Genomic DNA, 26,121 nt, shown 5'->3' with positions numbered 1-26,121 from the left:
GCCTAATACAGCTATAACCGCGGATCCCTTTCTTGCATTCCATGGATTTATAGAAGCCATTATCTTCACCTAAAGTTTTAAACAGTTACTCCATTATTTCTTTGATGTAAAGGAGCGCACAGCAGGGATGTTAACTTCTCTAATGCATCTGATCCCACTTCTGATTCAGAGGTCATATTTTGGTCTGCTTTGGATTTGTATTGTTTGAATGGAATTTTGAGTGTGACTATTGTTCGTTATCTCGATATATTACTATGAAACTATACATACGAGGGCCGTTCAAAAATTACGCGGACTGTGCTGTTATGTACTATTACAGACGTCATATAGTTATGAAATTTCACAGAAATATGTATCTTAAAGATTCCAATAAATTTTGGGCAAAATATCTGTATTTTAAAAACATTCTGCTAAAATTATCGGTATGTTGATATAGCTGATGGAGAGGTACGGAGCACGACAAAAAAATTGAATCAAAATTTAACTCAATTTATTTCTATTATTCGCGATATTTTTCGACAGTTTTCTCAAATGTATCTTTAAATTGTTATATCATTATGTGTTTAGATTTCACACGTAATATTTGAAGTACTAACAGAAATATCATGATTTTTCTCAAATGCGATTACCGTGAAAACGACTGTGAAAATGACGTCTCCTGAATTGACGGCGCACCAACTTTTATTAGATTATGTGTAATACTAGAGATATCGCCAACATAAATCCAAAATATGCATAATAAAACATGTAGTAAACTAGGTTATTCGTGAAATTCGTCCACAAATAGCAAATTGAAATTTTAGATCGTTAGATCTCTGTAAAAAGGCTATACGGGAGAACGGGAAGAAGATTATCGACGAAAAATTTATCTGGACTGTAAAAAACGTGATTGAGAGTCACTAATATCACACTATATCTGATAAATACCTGCAGTTGTTGGTTTTAAAACAAACAAACAAAAAAAGATTATTCTTCACTTGTTAAATAGATTTTAGGCTTGACAAGAAATGTAGTTTGGTTGAGTAGATAAGGTAACTCAAAATGTACAGGTATTGTTGGGGAAATGTTGAGAAAATGAGAACTCAATCACATATTTTTTGTTATAATGCCTGTGACGTCGAAGATTTTGCTGCTCCTCGACTTAAGGTAAGCCACTCGTCAGCTTTTTAGAAAAGTTCACGCACAAGATTTTACTTCAAAACTGCTTATCAAAATTCAATTTTTATAACATATTTAAATTCAACAATGTAAATTTTTTAACATTCAATGAAAAAACTGCTCAAACATCTACAAAGAAGCAAGATTTATGAGGGACTATTTCTTTTGGTGGAAGGATATTAAGCAGAAAATTCTGCAAATCTGCACATTTATAAAATTTAATGTAATGGAAGTTTAGCCTCACATACTTTTACTCTGAGAATATTTTCCGTTTTGATATTGCTAAAAATATTTAATATAGGTCTTAATTTATATTTTTAGACTAGGTTTTACACTTTCCCTCAACAAACTTTTCCAAAAAATGAAAATATATTAAAGAAGTCAAGATCAAATTTACACCATTTTTTGCCTGAAAATCACATATTTTGACAAATATTTCAAAATTAACATCACTGACCCAACCTTTTTCTTTCATTATTTTTAACTACTCAATACTTGTGACTGATCAGCACTTAAGTCGTAAAAAGTTTGAAAAAAGAAAAATTTTTATTGCCTATTAAGTTTTTTAATACCCAACATATATTATTTTTTAGTGCAAAAAGGTCACACAATAATTTACGCGCATTAATTTGCAAGATTTGTTTAATGATAAATATTATTCAAACTATTTTACGTAAAGTAAGATTATATTTATTGCCATGCTTACATCTGATCAAATATTATAAGGGTTAAAGTAATTAACCAAAGAGATGAAATTTAAGTGCAAAAAGGTCAACTTAAATGTACCGTAGATCAGTAAGATGCACACTGACCCCCTAATTTCTTTGCGATTTTGAGTTACACTTTTTGAGTACCTATCCAAAATATACTTCTCAAAAAATCCTTGATTTAACAAATTTCAGGAGTGACTTACCTTAATGATATGTCCTGACAAATCACTCAAATTGATACCAATTTACAACATTTTGATATGAAATTTTGAAGAGCATATAAGTAAAGATTCTTTCTTATTATGTTTGACATTTTGCCCGATTATGTCATCAAATAGTTTTTCTGTGCAACAAGTCCGCGTAATTTTTGAACGGCCTTCGTATAAAGTAATACCTACAATCATGAAAAAAGTATCTCCAGCCCTCCTCCTCTGACTCTGACGACCTGTGGAGTTTCTTATGGAGCCGGCATTTCTTCAATCCTTCATTATATCCAAAGACACCGCAGTCTCTCCGACATTTCTCAGCACAGTCTTTAAACGATATAGAATACTCCCCTAGAAGTTCGTGTTCTGACTTTTTATCGTCAAAGTCTATGTTTCTGAAGTATCTCCGGGAAAACATGGCACCCAGAGACACTGTAAAGCAGGCGGCGATTAAAAAGACAGCCCAAAGGTTCCTCATGTTGTTTTCTGTGTATTACACCAGTTGCACGGTTTCTGTAAAGAAATTGCATGCTAATCTTCCAGTAGCCGGTATAAATATCAAAGCATCAATGCATTGCGTACCAGTGATTGGCTGATTGTTACGTATTTTACTATCTCTGATAGATCGATTCGAGAACAAGAATGGCTGAATATTTAATTTGTCTAAATATGATAATGATGCATATAATGATGCATTTAATTATGTTTTAAATAATATCCGTTGATTTGCATCAAGATGTCCGTCAATTCGTCTTCGTGTGCGTCCGTCTCTTAAGATTCGGTGTACCCATCTCTTATCCGCAGCATATTGTAAAAACCTGAATAAAAGAACTATACGCGGTATATTGCATATATTTGCCCCCACAAAAGTCAAATTTTGAAAACTTCCTGAACTGTGCTGAATTCAATAAATTGTATGAGAAATATAAATTAACAGAAAATATTATAGTGTCAAAGAAGTGTATTCACAATTTTTGTTTTTATGACGTCACAAACTAGTCCGATTTTATATCCTTTTTCAGAGAGAGGACAAAATGGACAAAATTTTAACAATTTCAACTTTAAAATTTATAGAGCGCAAGTTTGTTCAGGAACAATATTGACATATTTCATTGATATTATCATTCTACACATTATATCAAAATATTGATCCTGAACACACATGCGCTCGGTGACTTTTACTCAAAATATCGACGAAATATGTACATTTTTCTGTAAAATTCATAAAAAAAACTTAAATTTACGTCATGTTTATGACGTCATTACGTATATATGGCGTCATTACTTATGAAAATATTCAGTGCTTTGAAGTCAGCATATACTCCCCTGTTTAAGAACTGAATTAAATATATCTCCATCAACGTTTGATTTTGGGGGGCAAATATTGGTTACTACTGAATAAAGTTCTTTAATGAAAATGTTACAGAATCTTTGATACACAGTGCAGGATATTTTGAAATTTTCTTAAAATATATCAATTCTTTGTATTGTTTTATGGACTTTGATACTGAATCCTGTTTGTTATCTTCATATCCTTCAAAATGTGAGGAAAAAACGCATGAAGGACATAGGCAAGGTACCTTACCTACTGAATATTTTTCAAAATATTTAAGGATATACGATCCTCAGCCAGGAAGAATAACTCTTTAATTTATTATTGAATTCAAAAGTCTTAAAACAAAGCTTGAAATTGAAATTTTTTCATGCAACAATTTTCATTTTATGCCTCTACGTATGATTCAATGTTCTTTAAAGTTGTAAGTAAAACTTGCATATTTGAAAAAAAATCAAATTTCTTTTGATACCAATGTTTATAAGCATGAAATTAGAAGTGATATACGGTGTTTTCTTCGAAAGGAAACACTTCATACACTATGCATTATGAAACGATGGAAGTAAGTAGGAGAAAGTAAAGTACCAAATAAGTGTAGAATTCATGGAATTTTCTTTAAAAGCCTGGATACCTATGATTTTTATTCCTAAAATGTATTTCTTGATCAATTATCAATTAAAAAATAAGCAAAAGGTAGTTCAAATCGCATTTCCTGAAAAATTATTTGAGATTTACTAATTTTCCCTATATAATATGATTAAATTTAAAGATGAAGATTAAAGAAACACCGTGGGTAAATACATTTTATTTTGAGAATTTAGAGACATCTTTGTGAGCATTTTCAATTACTCAGTGCCTGATTTTCAGAACCTGAGGATCGGACAACCTTAAGGAATGAATTAAATTGCAACCCATATAGTACTGTATAACCTGGGTTGCGGCAGTTTATGAAAAAGTTTAAACTGTTCCAAACCAGGTTAAAGCAATATAATTATACCCGCACTTTCTAAAGAAATTTCGGGTATATTGTTGTAACTCATGTCCGTCCGTCCGTCTGTCACACTTTTCTTCCCTGAACTCCTCCTTCATTTTACACAGTAGCTTAATCATCTTTTGGGAGATGGTTGGTGGTGTCATGTAGATGTGCAGTAAGGTTTCTGAATTTAGATTTTGGCCTGGGGGTCAAATGGGGGTAGAAAAATAACGTTTTTTATACAAAAAGCCCCGTTTTCCCTGACCTCCTCTTACATTTTACTCAGCAGCCTAATCATCTTTTGGGAGATGGTTGGTGGGGTCATGTAGATGTGCAGGAAGGTTTCAGAATTTTGATTTTGCCCTGGAGGGTCAAATGGGGGTCGAAAAATGATGTTTTTTATGCTAAAAGCCCCGTCTTCTCTGAACTCCTCTTACATTTTACTCAGCAGCTTAATCACCTTTTAGGAGATGGTTGGTGGTGTCATGTAAATTTGCAGTAAGGTTTCGGAATTTTGATTTTACCCCAGGGGGTAAAATGGGGGTCAAAAAATGACGTTTTTTATGCAAAAAGCCCCATCTTCCCTGAACTTCTCCTACATTTTACACAGCAGTCTAATCATCTTTTGGGAAATGGTTGGTGGTGTCAGGTAGATGTGCAGTAAGGTTTCGGAATTAAGATTTTTCCCCGGGGGGTCAAATGGGGGTCGAAAAATAACGTTTTTTATGCAAAAAGCCCCCTCTTCCCTGAACTTCTCCTACATTTTACACAGCAGTCTAATCATCTTTTGGGAGATGGTTGGTGGTGTCAGGTAGATGTGCAGTAAAGTTTTGGAATTTAGATTTTGCACCGGGGGTCAAATGTGGGTCGAAAAATGACGTTTTTTGTGCAAAAAGCCTTGTCTTCCCTGAAGTCTTCCTTAATGTTACTCAGAAGCTTAATCATCTTTTAGGAGAGTTAAATATTTTGAAAATTATGTAAAACATCAACGTCAACGGGTAAAAAAGCACCGCATTCTGGGAAACACCTTGAATTCTTATGAGTAATTAATGTACATGTCAAATGTGAGAGTCATACCTCATCTCAATCAAAAGCTATAAGCAAATGCAACATTTTTGAAAAGTAGGTTAGGCTTGACCGCTTCAAGGTCAAGGTCACAGAATAAAAGTCATGATTTATTTGGAAAGGTCTTATCACAGGTAATAATATACATGCATTATGATATGAATGCCCTAACTTTTCTCTTTCAAAATGATGAATTTATAACAATTTAATTTTTTTGCAAGTAGGTCAAACTTCTAGGTCACATGTAAAAAAAAAACCCATGCCATTCTCACAGGTAAATACTAATACATAAGTTTAATATGAATGTCTCTTCTCATTCAGTAGATATATGACCGTGATGACCAATGTTAAATTTATTGAGACAGATGGACAGTCTGACATACAAATGTACATATTTCTATATGAATTGGGTAAAATTGGCCCAGTAGTTCTAGAGAAGTTAAAAATGTAAAAAGTTTTCAGACAAACAAATGGACGACACGTCACGACAGACATTATATGCTAAGGAAACCAGAAAAGCTCAAATGAGTGTTTTGAAAGGGTTAAAAGATGGTTGCAGTATTTGAAAAGCTGTTTTTTTTTTCATGCAGAGATATGCCTGACCAACATATTCATGTTTTATATTTTCTTTAGTAATTTGTTTGTTTGTTGTGAATACATCTCTCTTGGGAATTTTTCCCTCATATGGAGACACCACCAAATAATAATGAAGACAAGATGTGTTTGTGAAACACTGATGTCCCTGTATGGAAGCCTATGGCGAAGGTTGAAGTTTCTCAAAAATATGTCAAACTCAAAGGTCAAGGTCAAAGGGTTCAAATTGTTAGTATCAGAAGAAAGTCTTGTCACAAGGAATGCACATGTGAAATAAAGAAATCCCTAGTAATTCCTGTTCAAAAGTTAATTGCCAATGTTAATTTTTTTAAGTGGTTCAAACTCTAGGGTCAAGGTCAAACATATCTATACCTGTTGACAGTTCACAATGAATACACATGTTAAGCATGAAAGCCCTAGCACCTACTGATCAAAATTTAGGCCAAGTTTAAAGTTTGGTATTTTTCTTGTAAAAATGTGTATCCTAGGTCAAGCGATCAGAGGTAAAAATTAATGGTACCCAAATAAAAGGTCTTAATTGTCACAAGAAATAAACCTATAAAATGTGGAAGTCATTTGTATAGCCCATCCCACTTAAAACTTATGGGCAAGGTTATAATTTCTGCAGACAAATAGACAGACATAATATAAACACAAGAAACAAAATATATATAATTAGTCAAATGGAAAAAATATACTATTTAATTGGAATCACAAAATAGATTGTTATTTCAGGGACAGGGAGTGGGTAGGGAGATTGGAATCCCCCCATCCCCCCCCCCCTAGAATTTGCTTTGTTATTTAAACAAGAATATATTCTGAAGCAAATAAAATATGACTATGGAAATCCTCCCACTAACTTAGAAAACATTGACCACACTATCACTGTTTTTATTTTGTTTATTTGTTTTCAGTTTTTTTCTCCTGCTTGTCAGGAAATTCTGGGCTGGAATTTTTTGACTGAGATGTGAACCCCCTCCCTACTCCCGAAAAAAATTCTGGATCCGCACCAGTATTGGCAGTAAGTGAATGTCACATCGACAACGGGAGATAACTTCACAATATATGAAATTCATCTAGTATGGTATGCGATGATCTTTGACCCTTTTTGAACTTTAACCTAATCGTTTAGGTTTATTTTACCCCCCACTATACTTAAACTTGTACTTACCGACTGCCATAGGTCTCGTCAGCTTCATGAAATATAAATCCAATTATAACACAAAATGAACTAATCCAATGCACACCAGACTGCAGCCATGTGTTAATTCCATTTGGCAAACCTTCGTCGATTCCGTCACCTTATCAGATGAAGTGGGAATCGGCCGAGGGGTGCCAAATGGTGTTTAATCTAAAAATATGATAATGGGTGACGCAACGTGATGTGATGTAGAAATTTGCAATGTATAGTACAATGTATAGTACAAGAACAAATTTTAAATTAATTCATAACAAACGATGTTTTAACAAAACTTTTCCATCTAGCCTATTCCAAAAAGTATGTGCTGTGTGATTGTGGTGTCGAGGGGGGGGGGGGGAGATTAGTAAATTTAAAAAGGTCCTATTATGAGCAAAACATTTATCAAAATCTAATTTACATCATTAATAGAATTCAAACTGGTATATAATGAATTAAGCATGTAAAATAAATATAAGAGGTTCTGAGTTATAGGTCACAGGGCACAGGCACTTGTTTCTTTAATAAATTTTTGACCCATAGTATAATAATTAATACTTTTATTATTTACAGAAACAAGTGCCTGTGTCACAGGTTCTGAGAATTTCATACTCAATTTGATGAATACATGTTAATTATAGAATTATTTTGACCTTTTCCTTGGAAAGCCGCCCAATATGTAGGAGCCTGTATTTAGAGGCAAACACCTTAGTGTGGGTATTACTGTCTCATGACAGCATCTAGTTTGGGTTGCTATTTAATTCATTCCTTATAATTTACTTTTTAATCATTAAGAGTATAAAACAAGTCAATTACTCTCTTTAAAGCGCCTTCAAATTGTTCATATTTTAAACGTCAAGCGGATTGATACGATTTTGACGTAAGTCATTGTGACGTTAGCAAACCAGATTATACAATTCAGATTAATTTTTTATCCAATCAAATGACGCGCTACAGCCAAAATTAAATTATTCTAAATTAAAATGTATAATACCATTACATGTCCTTAGACAAAAAAAAATCAGCAATCGTTACCAGGGGTTGTGAAAAGATATTTTTTTGAAAGTTTTTTGCACTATTCAAAGGAAAATGTACAAAAATAACAAAACATAAATTTAAGATTTTTTCATCAAAAATTGTTTTAGAAGAGGTGTACAAGTCCATATACAGACATTATAAGTATTGCACATAGGTCCTTCATTTAGTGGAACTCTTCAACTCCAGGGAAGAACCCAATAAAGTTCAAACTACCTTGCGTATGACCTTAAGTGACATACAAAACGAAATTACGATCTTTCATAAACGCCTCTATATAAAAGTTGTACTGATTTTATGGATATTTATTTGATCAATTAATGATGCGTTGATTTGTTGGTAATTGTGACATTGTTAGACAACGTCAAAATTCGGTCAAGTTATAAGTTTTGCGAAAATTTTGGTAATATTAAAACACTGACTTAAACGCAAAATTATAATACTGATACTGGCTGACAAAAATAATGTAAGCAATCGAATTTCTATTGCCGTGAAAAAATTAAGGAGAAAAGAACCTCCAGGAAGTTTAATTTGAAGGGCCACCGTCTTTTGGAAGGTCATTATTTCCTCGTTCACAAATTAAGCGTTAATGGACATGGACAACCAATGTACATGTCCTCTGTTTTACATTGCATCTGCAATTGAAACATTCGAAAGAAAGACGAAGACGGTATTTTGAAAAACATTGTAATATGAAGATAAGAGGGTGCCTAGGTTATTCTTCGGAATGGAATGAAGTTTTCTGTAGAAAGTAAGGACGAAATATTCCCACAGCGTGACTTACCTAAGTTGACGTGAAGTCGAAGTCTCCCCCTGATTTCACAATTGTCCATGTTCGAATCAGCAGCCTCTTGTGACCATATGGGTACTCGGAAAGTTTTGTTGCAGAACGGCTCTATTTCATAAATATGTCTGATGCTTGCATTTTAATTCTAGAAAGAAATTCCATGAAATTTTGGATAAACCCTCATAGTTTGTGTTTCCCATTACAAAACATGAACATTAGATTTTGTCAATAATATTAACATTCTACAAAACACCATAACATGTATAGAAGTCAAAATATACGTTGAGCTTTGATGTCACAAACGTTGAAAGCCGTACAAATGAAATGTCAGAAACCAAAAAAAAGTTCTCATTGTACAGAAACTGTTGCTTTACTCCCTTCGAACTTATTGTAGTTTACTTTTTTTTTTGTATTTTTGTTACCTATCCGTTTTATTTTGCCTGTATAAATGTTACATAGACACATACCAGTTACCTAATGGTGGACCGTCCCCATTTGCGCTACATTTATACGTCATTGTTCCCTTTATATTTTAGTTTTTATTAACCAAAACACTCTTTTTACTTGTAATGTAGAATTCTAGATTGACTCTTTCTCATTATTCCTTTCTGTTTATTTCTTGTATAGACAATTTATACAGGCGCAGAATCTCGGGTCACTCTAATCAAACAAAAAATATGATGGTTCTTAACAGCAGTAACAAATCCTTGAATTATTGCAAGCATCTGTTTTTATCTTTTTTATCCTATGTAATATTGACATTGGTGTATGCTTTCAACGATATTCCTGAATTTCCTGACTTTATATTTTTATGCATTTGTTTTGTTCCCCCACTAACATAATTCCTGTCGTGAAGATGCTATGAATGTTTTCTTTGTTATCTTACTCTGTGTATTCATTCTTATCTGATTATATATACACGCATCAAACATCCAATGTTAATCCTACATGTACAAAATGGAAAAAAATATTTTAAACACAATACAAACATTTAACGACTTAAGTTTATCTTTCATAAAGTTATTTGGTTGCCCTATCCCGATCGACTGATAAACAATTACTCGACTTGAAACTGCTTTTACCTCCATTGACCAATTTTTTTTATGTACTCAGAACAATGTGTATTGAAATTCAGTATAAATGTTGCAATTTTCTGAGAATACAAATCTCAATCTACTCTGTACCGACTGGCCCATCATTTTTGTCTGGGGTCAGGAGAAGGAAAGCAAACAAAAAAAAATTCTTAATGTTGGCCTTAATAAGTATCAGATTATGTATTTCCTGTATAAATTATTCTACGCCTCCGCTACGTGGAGAAGTCACGATGCTGCTACTGATTGGATATCTTATAATATCTTAATGTATTTAAGGAGGAACAGGACCTTTAGCTGAAAAAAAAATCCTGTCAATGAATTTTTTCGTATTTTTTATATTACTAATTTAAAATGTACTTAACATTTTAAAACGGTCCTGTCATTGAATTTCTTGACTTATTTAAAAGATATAGCCCCTCAAATACCGCCCTGTTTAGAGTTTGTATGGCGTTTAGATACTTCATATTTAAGGGCCCATAACGGAGTCTATAATGCAAATTTTTACGCACAAACGATAAATATGATAGATAACACTATATAGTCAAATATTTCAGAATATTCATAGTGTTTTAATTATCTGAAAACAATTGTTTTAATTTTATATAGTATTCATGTTGGATAATTTCTGCATTTTTCAAGGTAGCTTCAACGTCAAAAACCTCATTTGGAAAAAATTCTGTCAATGAATATTTTTGAATTTACGATTGAATGTAAGTCCTTCATCGTAATTATTTACTGCATAAATATCACAGGGTGAAGGTTACCTTAATATCGCACAGGACATCGTTGAATTAAAAGTAAGCATGATAAAAACGCTTCACTTTTGTATTTTCCGAGTGCGGGAAATCAATTATGACGTCACACGAAAACATGAACATTCAAAATTATCTAAATAGAGAGAAGCTCTGCTAGTAAACACGAAAAAATATTAATTTTAAAAATCTGCTTCAGAAATTTATCATGATACATTGACTGTGACCTGTTTATTATGAAATAAAAATGATCATGACGGGTTTGTGTACTTGATCTCACCGCATTGAGAATTCAAACATTACGTCTATGACGTCACTAACGTCAGACTGCAGGGTAAAGAGAAACATGTGTGGATTGGGCAACTTCACAATATCTAATTGATTGCAAGATCTTTAAAAACTTTATTAATAATCATTTCTAAAATTAAATGTTTAAAAACCAATTTTAGAATTTAGAATAAAATTACACAAGAATTGTTGATTTTAACAACGTTTAACATGTATATCATCAATGATTATGACGTAATATGTCTTTTGAGTCATGTGACATGTTCCCTGTCTCCCCTTAACTTACCTAAAGGATAAATCATTGATTTTAATATATATTTTATTTACACTTCCTTTTATTTATGCAGCAATATACCTTCATCACCTGCATACGGAGTATATATATCTCAGTTGATTCGATACGCAAGTACATGCTCTACGTATGAATAATTTCTGAAACGAGGTAATTTATTGACAAGCAAGTTGATGAAACAAGAATTTCAGCAGTCTCGTTTAAAGTCATAATTTTGTAAGTTCTATGGTCGATACAATGACCTTGTCAGCAAATGAGATTTATCATAGAGTCAAATGCTGACTGACGTTTTTCATTCCAATTGTTAGTCCATTATTTATACACTGACTTGACGACGGAATTTTCTGTTATTTCACGATCATGACAATGAGCACCCGCGTACGGCGGGTGTGACCGGTCAGCAGGAGATACTCACTCCTCCATGGCACCTAATCCTACCTCTGATGTTTCGAAGGCCGATGTTTGCTCTACTCTTAATTTGTATTATTTTATGGACTTTTACATTAAATGCTGTTCGTTATCTCCATATCCTTCTCGTTATAATCAGGAAAAGTGAAAAAAAAAATGGTAGCCAATTCAGTATGCAGATTATGGCCTAACAGTTAGTATGAAAAACATCATTCAGCATTAGGCTTAAAGGGGGTTGTTTTTGCTGATAATTTAATGTAACCACCTTGGAACTTGTGCCTCAAAAATGCAAAAACGAAGCCGTTGATATCCATGTTCTTCAAAAGCTTGCTTCATTTTGGACACGTACAGCATGTTCTTGCGTATCAAATTTAATTAACTGAGAAACATATAATATACAGGTGATAAGGCTATATTGATAAATACTCAAAAGAAGTTGACGATTTAATGTTGAAGCCAGACATCCTTGTTAACAGGTTACCATTAACGTTATATGTTATAAAAATTAATAGTTTCATTTTTGTAGTTTTCAGAAATTTGAACCCCAGTCGGCCCCTTATCTGGTTTCAATTTATATCTTATGCAGTCAAAAGAAGTTGAGAAAATGTAAATATGAGCATTGTATCATAGTTTCGTGCAAGAAATTTGGTCAGAACTAAAACAGGATTAGGACTATCGAATTTGTTTTCCCACATCGTTGCAGTTTTGATACTATATATTGCAAAAATGTTGGTCTGATTGCTTAAATTTTGAAGGGTATCAATCTCGCATCTGCAACTTTTTCTACACCACTGAATAACATGAAATGATACTTTTACAGTCATTGGCACCTCCTGATCTGACTCTTGTTTCGGGTCAGTTATTTTACCGCTATACTCATATAGGAGGCGGGGGTATAATTTAGTCAACGCAAAGTAAGTTTAAATTTCAATTAAATGAATTCTTTACCAGTGCAATCTATTTGCATTTTGCTATTATGCTAAAAGGACAACAGAATGTTTATTCTTAGTCAAGTGAAATTACAAAACTGGTCCATATTGTTTTTTTCTTCTTGATACAAACATCCTGTTAGAGACGTTATGTAATACTTGTAATCGCTTTAATTTTCATTGAGTTTACACAAACAAAAGCCTTATTATGATGATGACAATTAGTTTTCTATCTCACTGCCTTTAAATTCCCTGTGTATATGAAATATTCATTAGAATTCCACTGAAAAAGCTCTCCAAGGCAGTTTTAACATATATTGAAGTTTTAATTCGTTGCTACTATTATACTATTGTCCACTTTTGACATGCAGTTTCTATCACATGATTCTTTGCTACTATTGTACTACTGTCAACTTTTAACATACAGTTTCTATCACATAACATCCTCTTAACATTTGTATTCATCAATAATATACATTTCATTTATGAAAAAAGAAAATAAAATCCATCGCTTCCTCATACTTAATTTGTGATTGGTTTTCATGTATGGAAATTATTTAATGCTATAACATCGCATATATTCAACAAAAGCAAAATGTTAAAATGCAAAAGACATAAAAAAAAATCTACACAATCAAAAAATGGTATTTCTTAACAAAAAAAAAAAAATGCTGTAGAGAAAAAAAGGAACTTCAGACGACATTCAAACATATTGATGATGTTAAACAAATTCTTATTTTTCTTTCACATGCGAATAAAATTTTAACTGAAAAATATTTATAACCAAATTAGACTTTTTGAATTCATTGTAAAAGAACCCCCCCCCCAAAAAAAAAAAAAAACTTCGCTTTCTTATCCAATTAGAAATATTGTTTTTATTATAATGATACTACATGTAATCATATTGAGTGTTTACCTTGTATTATTTCTTTGTACATATTAAATATTTATTTAAAACTAGAAAAAATAGGAAAATAGAGAAAATTCAGAATTGCAAATATCTATTTCAGTTTTTTAAATTTGGAAATATCATTTCATAAACTCTATAAAGTCATATCTTTTTTATGCAAAAAATTCTTTTTAAGGTTGTTCGATCCTGCGATTTTGAGCGTATTTTGGTCAGGTTCTTTATTTTTAAAATTCTGCATTATTTTTAAGTTCTAACATTAAATCTGAATTCTACAGTGTAAATTCAACTATATTCAATAAAAAAAAAACCGCGATTAAATTCCATTCAAGTAGAATTAAGCTAGGGACTATATTTTGTGGCGGATGGTTTTTTAAACGAAAATGATCAGCTTTTCCATTTTGAACTATAACAGTACTGTTAATTTTGGATTCCTTTTTTTCCATGCTGGTTGCACACATGGCTGCTTTTTTGCAGTGAAATGTATTACGCTGGTTCTGAAATATCTATTTAATTATTTCGTATGAATTTTATCAACGAAGTGTGACAAATATAGTATATATATTCTGAAAATCCGGGAAAAACAGAGCCAATGTTAACGTAAAATTGACACTTTTTTAGAAATATCGAAAAATTTACATCATATACCCCCACTTTTGATGTCCTTTTCTATATATCCAAGATAAATTTGACCTACTTGCTTAAAATTAGAAAAAGTTTAAGACTTTAAAATAATTTTCTAGCTTGTTAAATTTCAATGCCAGAAATATTACCTTTTATTAGTGCAGAAAGGTCAAATAATATCCGATTTCCGAGATCCTATCGTCTTTTGTGCGGAGGTAGAAAAGTTGCTGTCACGTGATCATTTGTTAGGCATCAAATATGGCAGATCAGGAGCATCGTCATGTCAGTGCAAAAACCGTCCCAGAATTACGTAATTTTTTGAGAGAAAGGGGCATCAGTTGTAACGAATATAGAAAGTACACTTTAGTCAGGTTGGCGGAAGTTGCAGTTGAACTACAGTTACCAGTCATTGTCGCGAAAGACGACTACAAAGTCATGAACTTGAAGCGGCGCACCATACAAAATCTCGCTGGAGAAGAAATAGTTGCCCCTGATATAACGGCCATTATAAGTCGTTTTACGAAAGATCTCAAAGAACTTCCTTGTCTGGAAATATGCGATGTGTTAATTTATTTACTTCGAGGTTCTGGCTGGACAGATAATAGATTAAAAAATTACAGACAAGACAACGGTTACAAACTTTATAAAGATGGACACATTAGTAATGTTCAAATGTACAGAATTCCGAATTCCAATTACAATTACGTTTCTGCAACCTGTATAAGGGAAACAACCTTAAGTGAAAAACCTTATATGACATGGTTACTACAGAAAAAAGATGGCCAAGTATTTTCTGCAGGATGTGCATGTGTTGCGTAAGTTTTTTTTTAATGCATTAACAATTAAGAAATTTCGATTAAACAACACTTTATTCATTTACGCATATTAATTATGCAATGGTTTTCATTAATTTGCTTTTCATATTAATAATTAACTTTAAAGATTTGAAGGGATAATATATTGCTCACCTTTTTCAGAGGGGTGGGTGGGGGTTACTTATAACTATTAAGGGAGACTATTCTGCTACGTGTCCAAATTTTAATAAGATATCTGTAATATTATTGCATACTGCTTTTGCAAATGAATCCTGGTCTTTTTTCATTGTTTTGTTAATTTGTAAAGAACTAAAGATGTATTGGCAAATATACACACTTCATTTTAATGCAGATATGATAATTTTTAGGGACGATGGAACGTGTAAACACTGCACAGCTTTACTCTTTTCCTTGGCTGATTTTTGCACCCGCCACATGGACAGGAATACACAAGTAGGAACAGATCGCCCGTGCATTTGGGATGTACCTAGAAAAGTGTCAGTTCCCACAAAAATTGATGACCTTGACATTAGATACAATAAAAATAATCCTTACATTGCACCTACTTCTGCAACTTTCCACTCATCTACAATTCATGATCAATCCTTGCGAGATGTAGAATGTCATTTGTATAGATTGTGTAAAGGATCCAATTCTTTATTGTTACATGTGCTCGACCCTCCTTCAGATGACAGTGATGAGGAAATAAAGGATGAACAGCCACCAGACATGGCAAACTTTATGAGTGAATTTATAAGAGAGAATGATGAAACAGATTTTCTTACTTTTTTGAAAAGCAAATGTAATTCAGATTTGATTAGAAAAATAGAAATATTAACAAAGGGTCAAGGAAATTGTATTGAATGGTTCAAGTATCGTGAAGGCAGAATCACTGCCTATATTGTATTTTCTGTTTGTCACTTTAGAGATTCAAACAAAGAAGACAATTATATTGTAAAAAAAATTATTAACTCCAGCTCTGTACCCCTTTCAACTCCTGCAATTAAGTATGGAAAAGATCATGAAACGATTGCTCGACTTTTATACCAGGAAGAATATAAAACAGAGCACATGAAAGCCCAAGTTGTTGAAAGTGGATTACATGTGTCCAAGCAATATCCTTACATGGGTGCATCACCAGATGGACTTGTGCAATGCAAATGCTGTGGGAATGGACTTCTTGAGATAAAGTGCACATATACACACAAAGATTTATCACCAGAAGAAGTTGCTGCAAAGGACAAAAATTATTTTGTTTATATGGACGACAATAACAATGTTAAGCTGAAAACAAACACATCTTGGTATTATCAAATTCAGACCCAGCTTGGGGTTTGTGACAGAAAATGGTGTGACTTTGTCTTTTACACGCAGAAAGGAATATCTGTAGACAGAATTTCTTTTGACAATACTTTATTTCAATTGATTGTATCCAAATCAAATTTTTTCTTCAATAAATATGTAATTCCTGCTCTTAAAAAAAATTACAAATGAAAAATTAATACACAGTAACTTGTAGTTTGTTGTATTTTATACATTATTTAACTTATGTTTACTCGTGCAAATTAATAAAAAAGCTTCATCAATGGAAAATTACAACCAACTAGCATGAAAATTTGATATCTATGATAAAAAAATTATACTTAAAATTTCTCTCTATCTAAAATAAATTGGAAGAATTGAAAATATACAACTACATTGCCCATATCCAAATTTGCAAGTGTGCGTCAGAAGACTTGTTATTGAAAAAAAATCATGAATTGAATGCATCAATCATTCTGAAAAAAAAATCTGTGAACAAGCTGTCAGATGGTGCATTATTTAATTAAGCTCTATAAACAAGTAACTTTAAATGTATACGAATTCGGACATTAACAACATCACTGACTTATTCATTAAAATCCCAAGACCTGGTAATCATTAATGGACAGGCACATACATCTACATTGTTATAAGTATGCAGAACTAGTTTTTAACAAGAGGTTTGTCAATGTTGCATAAAAATGCAGCAACTTTTAACATTTGATTACAAATAGGTTTTAATTTCAATGGAATAATATTTGAAAGTAGTTTGAAACACTTTAGTCTTTGTATTGCTCTCTCTACATGAATTCTTAAATTTGCTATTTTTCTAGTTTTCCTTATTTCATTGGCATTCAAACGTTTTCCTTTACCCCAAAGACACTTGTGAGTAAAAGGAGGAATATTCAGAGTCGCTCTTCTCAAGGTCAAAAGGTCCCCAATGTTAAAGCCACGATCAGCCATAACTTCATCGTATGGCTCTATATTATCCAAAAAAGAACTATTCTCAGTAATATATCTATCGGATACATTCCCGGCCCATAAGTCTGAAATATAGTTAAATGCACCGGAAGGGGTAATGCTCACTAAACATTTGAATGTGTTATGATGTTTGTAAGAGCTGTAGGTTGCTGACTGACAAGTAGGAGTTTTTGGCCTCTGAACAAAAAATTCGGTGCAGTCTATAATAGCACAAGTCCTGGGAAATGATTTCTTGAACGATTTTGGCATGTATTTGATATTTTTTTCTCTAGACTGCCATTTAGTAAGTGGACTAAAAACATCATGCATATATGATATCCAGGTGGTAAAAATTTGTGAAACTCTGCTCTTTGAAACACCAAATAAATCTGCAAGAACAAATCCTACAATTCCAAGTCGTAATCTGACAAGAGTTAAAATGAATTCCTCGTAGGGACTGAGCTTCCGTTTGGGTCCTGGTTTGTTTCCTTCCTCTTCATATTTCATTTCACCAACAGATTTTTTCCCTGCCCAGTATTTGAGTTTGCATTTGTCTGCTTCTATTGATGAAAACAATCCATCCAAAATAGGTTTACTTGGTAATCCTGTGTAATGTTTTACTGATTGATCAGACTTGACGACATTTTCCAAGAAACAGTCTCGTATCAATGTTTCTTTGTCAGCCAGTTTTGCTTTCATCTCTGTGGTCTGCCGCCGCAAGAGTTCAATGTCTTCTCCTGTAAGATCCGTTTGTGTGGACATTTCAACAGGTTCAGGTCTATCCAAGCTTTTTTCTTTGGACATGTATGAATGATCATGATTCACGACACCTGTAATGAAATAAACTGAGTGAATAAAGTGCATTGGATTTTGTTGCATCAATGTTCAAATTAAAACCATTGAAAATAAAATAATTTAATAAGACAGAAATTTTCGAGTAATATCACATATTAAGAATTGCTCAGCAGCAGCTCAAGATTAAATATCAGATAACAAATGTAAAGGTATAACAATATATAGATATAATTAGTATTTTTAAACATTTTAATGATGGCATATTTCTACCATCAGATTCTTTTGTTGATTTGTCAGATGTTTATGTTGACTCGTCAGATATTTACAGTAAGACTTGTTTAGTACGAACACGGATATTGCGAATTCACGGATATAGCTAAGTTATAAAATTAAGTTCTTTTATTCAGACAGGAAAGCACGATGAGTACATATTGCTAGATTACATTGTGGTCCTGTAGAAACATATGTACAGACATATTTTAAAAAATGAAAGTAGAAAACAGAGTAAAAATAATATTTACATTTTTATTTTATCTTGGGATTCCTAACTACATAATAAATTTAATAAATTCCTTATACAGATATAACAAATTACGGATATAACGAAGTAATTTCATAGGTCCCAGTGACTTCATTACAGCCTAGTTTGACTATACATGTATATCAACTTATCTGGAAAATTGGTCGACTTGTCTTGATTATTTCAGCATGACAAAGCCATCTTATATCTACTTGTCATCATAATATATGACAAAATGTTATTTTCCAACAAATAAATATATTTACTAACAAGTTGACATCATCATCTAACAAGTTGACATAACTTTCTGCCAAGTCGGCTTGTCAGATGTTATGAAAACTTGTCAGATAAAGATGTTAACTTGTAGAAAATTATGTCTACTTGTCAGATCTTTATGTTGACTTGTCAGATCTTTATTTTGATTTGTCAGATCTTTATGCTGACTTGTCTAATACTTAAGTCATCTTTCCAGAGAAATATGATGTCAACTGCTGACCGAAACTGGGCATGGTCACATTTTCATGTTTATTTTTTTTAATACAGAAAAAAGATCTGACAAGTCAACATAAATAACTGACAAGAGGGGGGACAGAAATATGCCACCATATACGGTATTATATTAAATCAAGCTTTGTTATAAACACATTAATATTACAAAATTTTATAAATGTAGCCGTACTGGACTTAGCTGCTATTCCTGGCAACTTTCTGGATTGAACCTGAGGAGCTGTTTCACCTTTGACAATATAAAATATACAAAAAATCAATACCATAAACCTATAGTAACATGTGTATTTTGATTTATAAATTTTACATGAAAATTATTTTTAACATAACTCCATGTAAGAGATTTTCTGCATGGGTATCAAAATATCCAAAACATTATATTTTAATTTTACCTTCAAGAACTGCAGTTACAACAACTTCTGCTGCAACTGGTGGTGCATTAAAGAGTTCAAGCCCAAGTGTTTCATTATCTTGAAATTTATCAGGTTGAACAGAGGTGAAGTTGCTTCTTTTTTCAACAGCATTCTGTGGTCTCTCCTTCAATGGGCGCATGAAATTATTTCTTGGAAACAATGTTGGGACTGGATTACACTCGGTAGGTCTTCCGTCAACAAAATGATTGGAGCACACCCGATGATGTCGTTTTGGTTCAAAATTCTCTCTATTAATCTGAATAAAATCTTTGTTTTAATAGCTCATCATCATGGAGAAAATTCGGATTGACCATGTTGACTGTTTCTCATGTCTACATCAACGAACATCTAGATTACTGACAATATATGTTTGCTAAGTTTTATTAAAAAACTGTTTGGAAGTTTTTATGCTTCAAAAATCGAGTATCCTAGCTTGCTTTCGCAAAAACAAAACATACCTGAGAGATCCACCTCTTTCTAATTGTGTTGTTCTTTAGACGGGTCGGAAACGGGAAAAAATCAACTCCTTCCATAGCTGGATACTTTTCCAGGTTCCGCTTTTTACGTCCGTCTGACGTACAGCCTGGTACGACACACCAGTACTTTGAAATCTTTTGTGTATCCATTACAATATCATAGAGAAAATGCGAGCTAAAATGCCTAACAAATCAGCATCGTCACGTGACTGCCGTGCGAAAAATAAAAACCAAAACGGTATAACAGTGTCACGACAGCCGTCGTGCTCTGTCCAGTCAGATATAACAAGATTTTTTTTCTATTTACAATTTTTTTTTATCTATAAATAAAATCAATAAAAACAATATTTACAACATATTTTACAGCTATTATTTACAATACACAGAAATTAAAGTCTTTATTAATCCTCAATATCGTTGACTCTAAACCACGTCTATCCAGACACGACCCGTTTCACGACGGACTCCCGCCAACTGGCTCCCAGTGGGTATCCCGGTCTGGTAAGTTCATTGCCAACACACACATGGATAGATTAACATTGGATAACATCAGGAACCTTTGAATTAAATAACATTTTTTTAAGTCACAAGCCACGTATACAAAAGGAAAACTCAAGTCACCATTGACTACAATTGCACTAATGGCACACCATACAATCAGACCCGGTAATTTTAACCGAACACTATTATAATAAGAAAAACGTTAAGAATACACAACATCTTAACAAAAGTGGTTTTAACTATTAAACCCACAACACCGACTTTATAAGCGGCAAAACAAAATAGCCTACGTGCGTATATAACTCAGTACATTGCACAAAAATAGAACAATAAACGCATGAGTAACTCTACCCAGCAAAACCTGTATACGTAAATAGTAACAAAAACATTAATTAACTCAAGTTCTTAAATAGTTCTACGTTTTAAATGTATTACTCAAAACTTACATATGAAATAAAAAACAAACTTACCCCTTTGGAGAAATGGTTACCGTTGAAAGAAAAAATTTAGCCACTCATCTTGGACTGTATGTCAACCATTTAAAAGCTATGAAAACGTGGACCCTGGTTACCTGGTCAGCTATGCAGCGATTTAAATACCCCAAAATACAATAGGTCGTAACTGACCAATACCTGCAAAACTTAACTGAGGTTCAATAAGGTAACAAAAGTATAGAGGTCCAGTAAAGGGTAAATAAAATAAAAACCATAAACATAATGTAAATGCAAATAAAATTAAATATTGATTGTGACAATATCTCCCCAACATAAGAAAGTTCAACGAACTTTTGAAAAAAAACACAATCAATTATAGCATAAAATCGACTATATATAATTATATACATATCTAAATTCTGCTAAGACAATCAGCTCCTACATTTTCAGAACCCTTGATGGAAATAATGCGAAACCTGTATGGTTGCAGAAGTAATGCCCAGCGCATCAGACGTGCATTAGACACCTTGGCTTTGGTAAGATATACTAGTGGTTGATGATCTGTCTCTAGTAGGAATTCCTTACCATACAAATACCTGCGGAACTTTTGAACTGCCCAAATTATCGCATAGCACTCTTTCTCGATTGTAGAGTAATTTACCTGACATTTGGAAAGTTTCTTGCTAGCGTATGCGACAGGTTTCTTCACACCATCTTCGTACTGCATCAAAACTGCCCCAACACCACGATCTGACGCATCTGTCTGTAAAACAAAGCTTTCATTTTAATCAGGTAGTTTTAGAACTGGTGTTACCGTTAAAGCGTTCTTGAGAGTGATGAATGCATTTTCTTGTGGCTCTTTCCAAATCACTTTGTTCGGCTGGCCTTTCTTGGTAAGATCTGATAAAGGCGAAGCAATAGCTGAAAAATTCGGAATGAATTTACGATAGAATCCTACCAGACCTAAAAATGATCGCACTTGCTTCTTCGTTGAAGGTTGGGTAAAGTTGTGAATGGCGGAAACTTTGTCAGGAAGAGGTCTAAGTTCTTCATTTCCTGCAATATGTCCGAGACACTCAAGACTCCGGTAACCAATAAAACACTTACTTGGTTTCACAGTCAAATTCGCAGCACGAAGTCTTAGCAGAAGTTCCCGAATTACATTAACATGTTCCTGAAATGTTCGAGTGTACACAATCACATCGTCTATAAAGTTATCCACTCACTGCATTCCGTCTAAGAGCTTACGCATCAGGCGACTGAAACTTGCGGAAGCGTTTATCAAGCCAAAGGGCATCACCCTGAATTGAAACAAACCAAGTGGCGTTTGGAAAGCGGTGATCTCCTTCGCTGCATCATCCAAAGGTAACTGCCAGTATCCCTTAGATAGATCAAATTTGGACACATATTTACAGCCAGATAATTGTACATAAATATCATCAGCACTTGGAATGGTTTCTGCATCGAAAACAGTTACTTTATTAATTGCACGAAAATCGATACAAAGCCTGTTCGAACCGTCCTTCTTTTTCACGATGACTATCGGGGAACTGTATGGACTCGTCGAAGGCTCGATCACTTCGGCTTCCACCATCTTTCTTACCTCGTCACAAACAACGTCTTTTGAAGTAAACGGCAGAGGATAAGGTTTGGTGCGAATAGGCTGGTCACTAGTCAACTTGATATGATGAACTCCGAGATTCGTCAAACCAGGTACATCTGATAAAACATCTGAAAAATTCTCTAGTAATGTCTTGACTTCTGCTTTTTCATTCTCAGTTAGTTCATCACTTACTTTCACATCTGCCGGTCCCTCATTTTTCGTTTCTCCTAGAGAATCACACAACAGCTCATCGTCGCTCTCTCCATCATCATCTAGATCGAGTACTGCGGCGCCTACAACACCTAGAACACCTGTCTCATCATTACTCTCGTTTGCTCTGTCAATGTACAACTTCAACATATTTGCATGAAATGTTTTGATTTTTCCATTCACGTTAATTCTGTAATCAACTTTTCCTAGTCTCTCTATAATTTCATATGGACCTTTCCATTGCATTTGTAATTTGTTACTGGCAGTTGGTAAAAGAATAAGAACTTTCTCACCTTTTGACATTTGTCTGTTCCGTGCTCCCTTGTTATAATACTTCCGGTATTTCTCTGACGACTTTTGTAGATTCTCTCTCGCTAATCTGCACGTAGCTTCTAGTCGTTCCTTCAAATCAACAACATACTGGTATGTAGTTCTAACCTCTGAATCTGCTACTTCTTTAGTCCACAACCCCCTCAAAATCTTCATAGGTCCTCTAACTTCGTGTCCGTAAACCAGTTCAAACGGTGAGAATCCTAGACTCTCCTGTGGTGCATCACGGTAAGCAAACAATGAGGCTGATAGATACTTATCCCAATCAGTAGGACGTTCCGCACATAACCGTCGGAGTATCTGCTTCAATGTACCGTTGAACCGCTCGACCAGTCCATTGCACATGGGGTGGTACGGTGTCGTTGTTAACTGTCGTATAGAAAGTAAACGACTAACCTCTGTCATCAGCTCGGATGTAAATTGTGACCCCATATCCGTGAGCATTTCCTTCGGTACTCCTACTCTACAAAATACATCTACCAGAGCCTCAGCGACTCGTTCAGTGTCAATTCCTTTTAAAGCAATTGCCTCTGGGTAACGGGTAGCAAAGTCAACAATAGTCAAAATGTAACGATTACCCTTACTGGTTGCTGGCTGGATAGGTCCTACCAAATCGACAGCTACACGTCTGAACGGTACCTCAATAATAGGCATATCTCCGAGTGGTACCTTTGTAGTCCTGCCTTTCGGAGTGGTACGTTGACAAATGTCGCATGATCTGCAGAATCGACGTACGTCCGCTTGAACTCCCGGCCAATAAAATTCTGCAAGGACTTTGCTGGCTGTCCTGGAAGTACCTAGGTGACCTGTCATAATAGATTCATGAGCAAGCGAAAGAACTTTAGTCCTATATTTCTTTGGAACAACTAGCTGTGTAAAACGTTTACCATTCTGATGTTTATCTGACTGGAAGACACGATAAATGATACCTTTTTTACTAATGTAAGATACCTTGGAGTCGTCGTCTTGTCCTACCAAAGAGCGTATCTTGGCTAACGTCTCGTCTTTCTCCTGTGCTGCCTTGATGTCGTCAGGACATATCTCAGCGTCAATAATATCTGGAACATGAAGAGATTTAGTCTTCTTACCTTCCTTTTGAGCTTGTTGCCTTGTCACTACTGCATGCGCTTGATAAGGTGTCCAGTTTCTATCCGGATCCTTTGGATCTCTTGCGTTGGGGATGTTCCCTATGATCAAGGAATACAATGGATTTTCTAAACACCAAGCGTCTATTTCACCCACAAAGTAAGGAGTGTCTATTTTCACTCGCGCAACAGGTGCCTGAATCCTAGATCCATCCGCCAGAACACAAATTCGATGATTTCCCGTAAGCTGAACATCATCTATCAAATCCCTACGAACTACAACACCGTTACAACCAGTGTCTCTAAGCACTGTCACAAAATGTTCATTTAACTTGCCCTTACAGGTAGGCATATCTTCAAGAGATGCACTAACGTTACACGATGAAGTGTTTACAAGGTCCATTGAATTTGACGCCATCGAAAATGTTGATGTGTTTGTAAAGGAAGTAAAAGTTCCACACTTGCCTTGTAATTCTGAGTTCTTTGCCGTAGATTCCTTTTCTGTACGATCGACGACAACATTCACTGAGTTCCGATTCTTCTGAGTCTGGTGGCACTGAGATGCTATGTGGCCCAGTCTGTCACATTTGAAGCAACGAACTTCTTTCTTCATTGGAGTTTTCATGGGTTGAAACTTCAATCCTGGCTTCTGATCTCGCTGTTCCTGTTCTCTCGATGCCTGACTTTTTCCTGGAGAGTTCTCTTTCTTGCTAAAATGAACTAATGTCTGAATGTTAACATGCCTTGCCTCTCTAAACTGATCTGCTAAATCACACATTTCTCTGATGTTTTTCGGTATGCGTTCTTTCAAAAACAATGTCAATTCTTTGTTACACATGAACAGAAACTGATCTCTGAGTATCATATCGTAGAGGCCATCAAAAGTCTTGTTAACTCGACCAAGTTCAATCCACCTATCGAGATAACTACCGAGACGAACAACAAACTGTGAAAAAGTTTCCCCTACCTCAGGTCTGCTCTTACGGAACTTTTGACGAAATCCATCCTCCGTCTTTTCAAACCTTTTTAGTAACGCCGTCTTCAAAGCATCATAGTCCAACGCTTTCTCCTGCGGCAACAGTGCATACACATCCAGTGCACGACCTCTGAGTAGTGCGCTCAAGTTAACAGCCCAACTGTCAAACTTCCATTTCTGTGCTGCAGCGTACCTTTCAAAACGTCTCAAATAAGAATCAATATCATCCTTAACTTCATCGAATACAGGCATTTTTGGAAACTTTGCATTACTAGGATTTTCTGATTTCGTTTCTGACTCCTTTACAGCTAACTTTTGCTCTAAGGTTTGAATAGTTTGCATGAATTTACTCTCAATCTCTTCCATACCTTTCTTTTCCTGTAGTTTGAGTTTCTCAATTTCAAGTGCTTCTCTACTGAGATGATACTCCCTGTCCTGCTTCTCTTTCTCCCTTTCCGCCGCTCGTAGCTCACGCTGATGTGCCTGTTGTTGCTGTACAAACTGCTGCAAGTCCGCACCAGTCAAGTTCAGACTCTGTCCATATTCTGCAAGTTCTTTCAATGTCGACATTGTAATAGAACTTAACACTAACTGACTAAATATGAAAAATATTACTACAATCCAGTAGAACAACATTGATTTTCAAAACAAAATGAAATGTGAAAAATCTTTCTCAAAAATGTGTATACTTGTATCTCAACAGATAAATTAAGTATACAAACTCAATTCATACGAAACAAAGCAACGGTAACCTAGCTTTCTCCATTTGGGGCTCCATCAATAAACCAAGTACTCACACCCTGAGACTGTCAAAAATCTACAAACTCTTTGACTGCAAAATACAACAAAAATGATTAAAGAA

At 34.2% G+C, this 26,121-nt stretch overlaps 2 protein-coding genes and 1 pseudogene across 2 annotated transcripts; 1 reads left to right on the top strand and 2 right to left on the bottom strand.

Moving 5' to 3' along the window:
• The first annotated feature begins 14,569 nt into the window (after nt 1-14,569).
• Nucleotides 14,570-15,856, top strand: LOC134249612 (uncharacterized; annotated as a pseudogene).
• Nucleotides 15,857-16,426: 570 nt separating this feature from the next.
• On the bottom strand, nt 16,427-20,270 carry LOC134249621 (THAP domain-containing protein 11-like). The gene is made up of 5 exons (XM_062731955.1): nt 20,103-20,270; nt 19,624-19,900; nt 19,404-19,460; nt 17,589-18,239; nt 16,427-16,431 (listed from the first exon to the last, which is right to left on the bottom strand). Exons 1-5 carry the CDS (start codon nt 20,268-20,270, stop codon nt 16,427-16,429), a joined length of 1,158 nt encoding a protein of 385 aa, XP_062587939.1.
• A 1,595-nt stretch (nt 20,271-21,865) lies between these two features.
• Nucleotides 21,866-25,895, bottom strand: LOC134249620 (uncharacterized). The gene has a single exon (XM_062731954.1). It carries the CDS (start codon nt 25,893-25,895, stop codon nt 22,278-22,280), a length of 3,618 nt encoding a protein of 1,205 aa, XP_062587938.1. The 3' UTR covers nt 21,866-22,277.
• Nucleotides 25,896-26,121: the final 226 nt, after the last annotated feature.

Source organism: Saccostrea cucullata, unplaced genomic scaffold, assembly GCF_032062105.1.
Source record: "Saccostrea cucullata isolate Sc308-1 unplaced genomic scaffold, CSIRO_AGI_Scuc_v1 ctg3663, whole genome shotgun sequence".
Lineage (NCBI taxonomy): Eukaryota > Metazoa > Mollusca > Bivalvia > Ostreida > Ostreidae > Saccostrea > Saccostrea cuccullata.
Note: the sequence above shows the minus strand (reverse complement) of the source record. Positions and strands in the feature narration are given on the sequence as shown.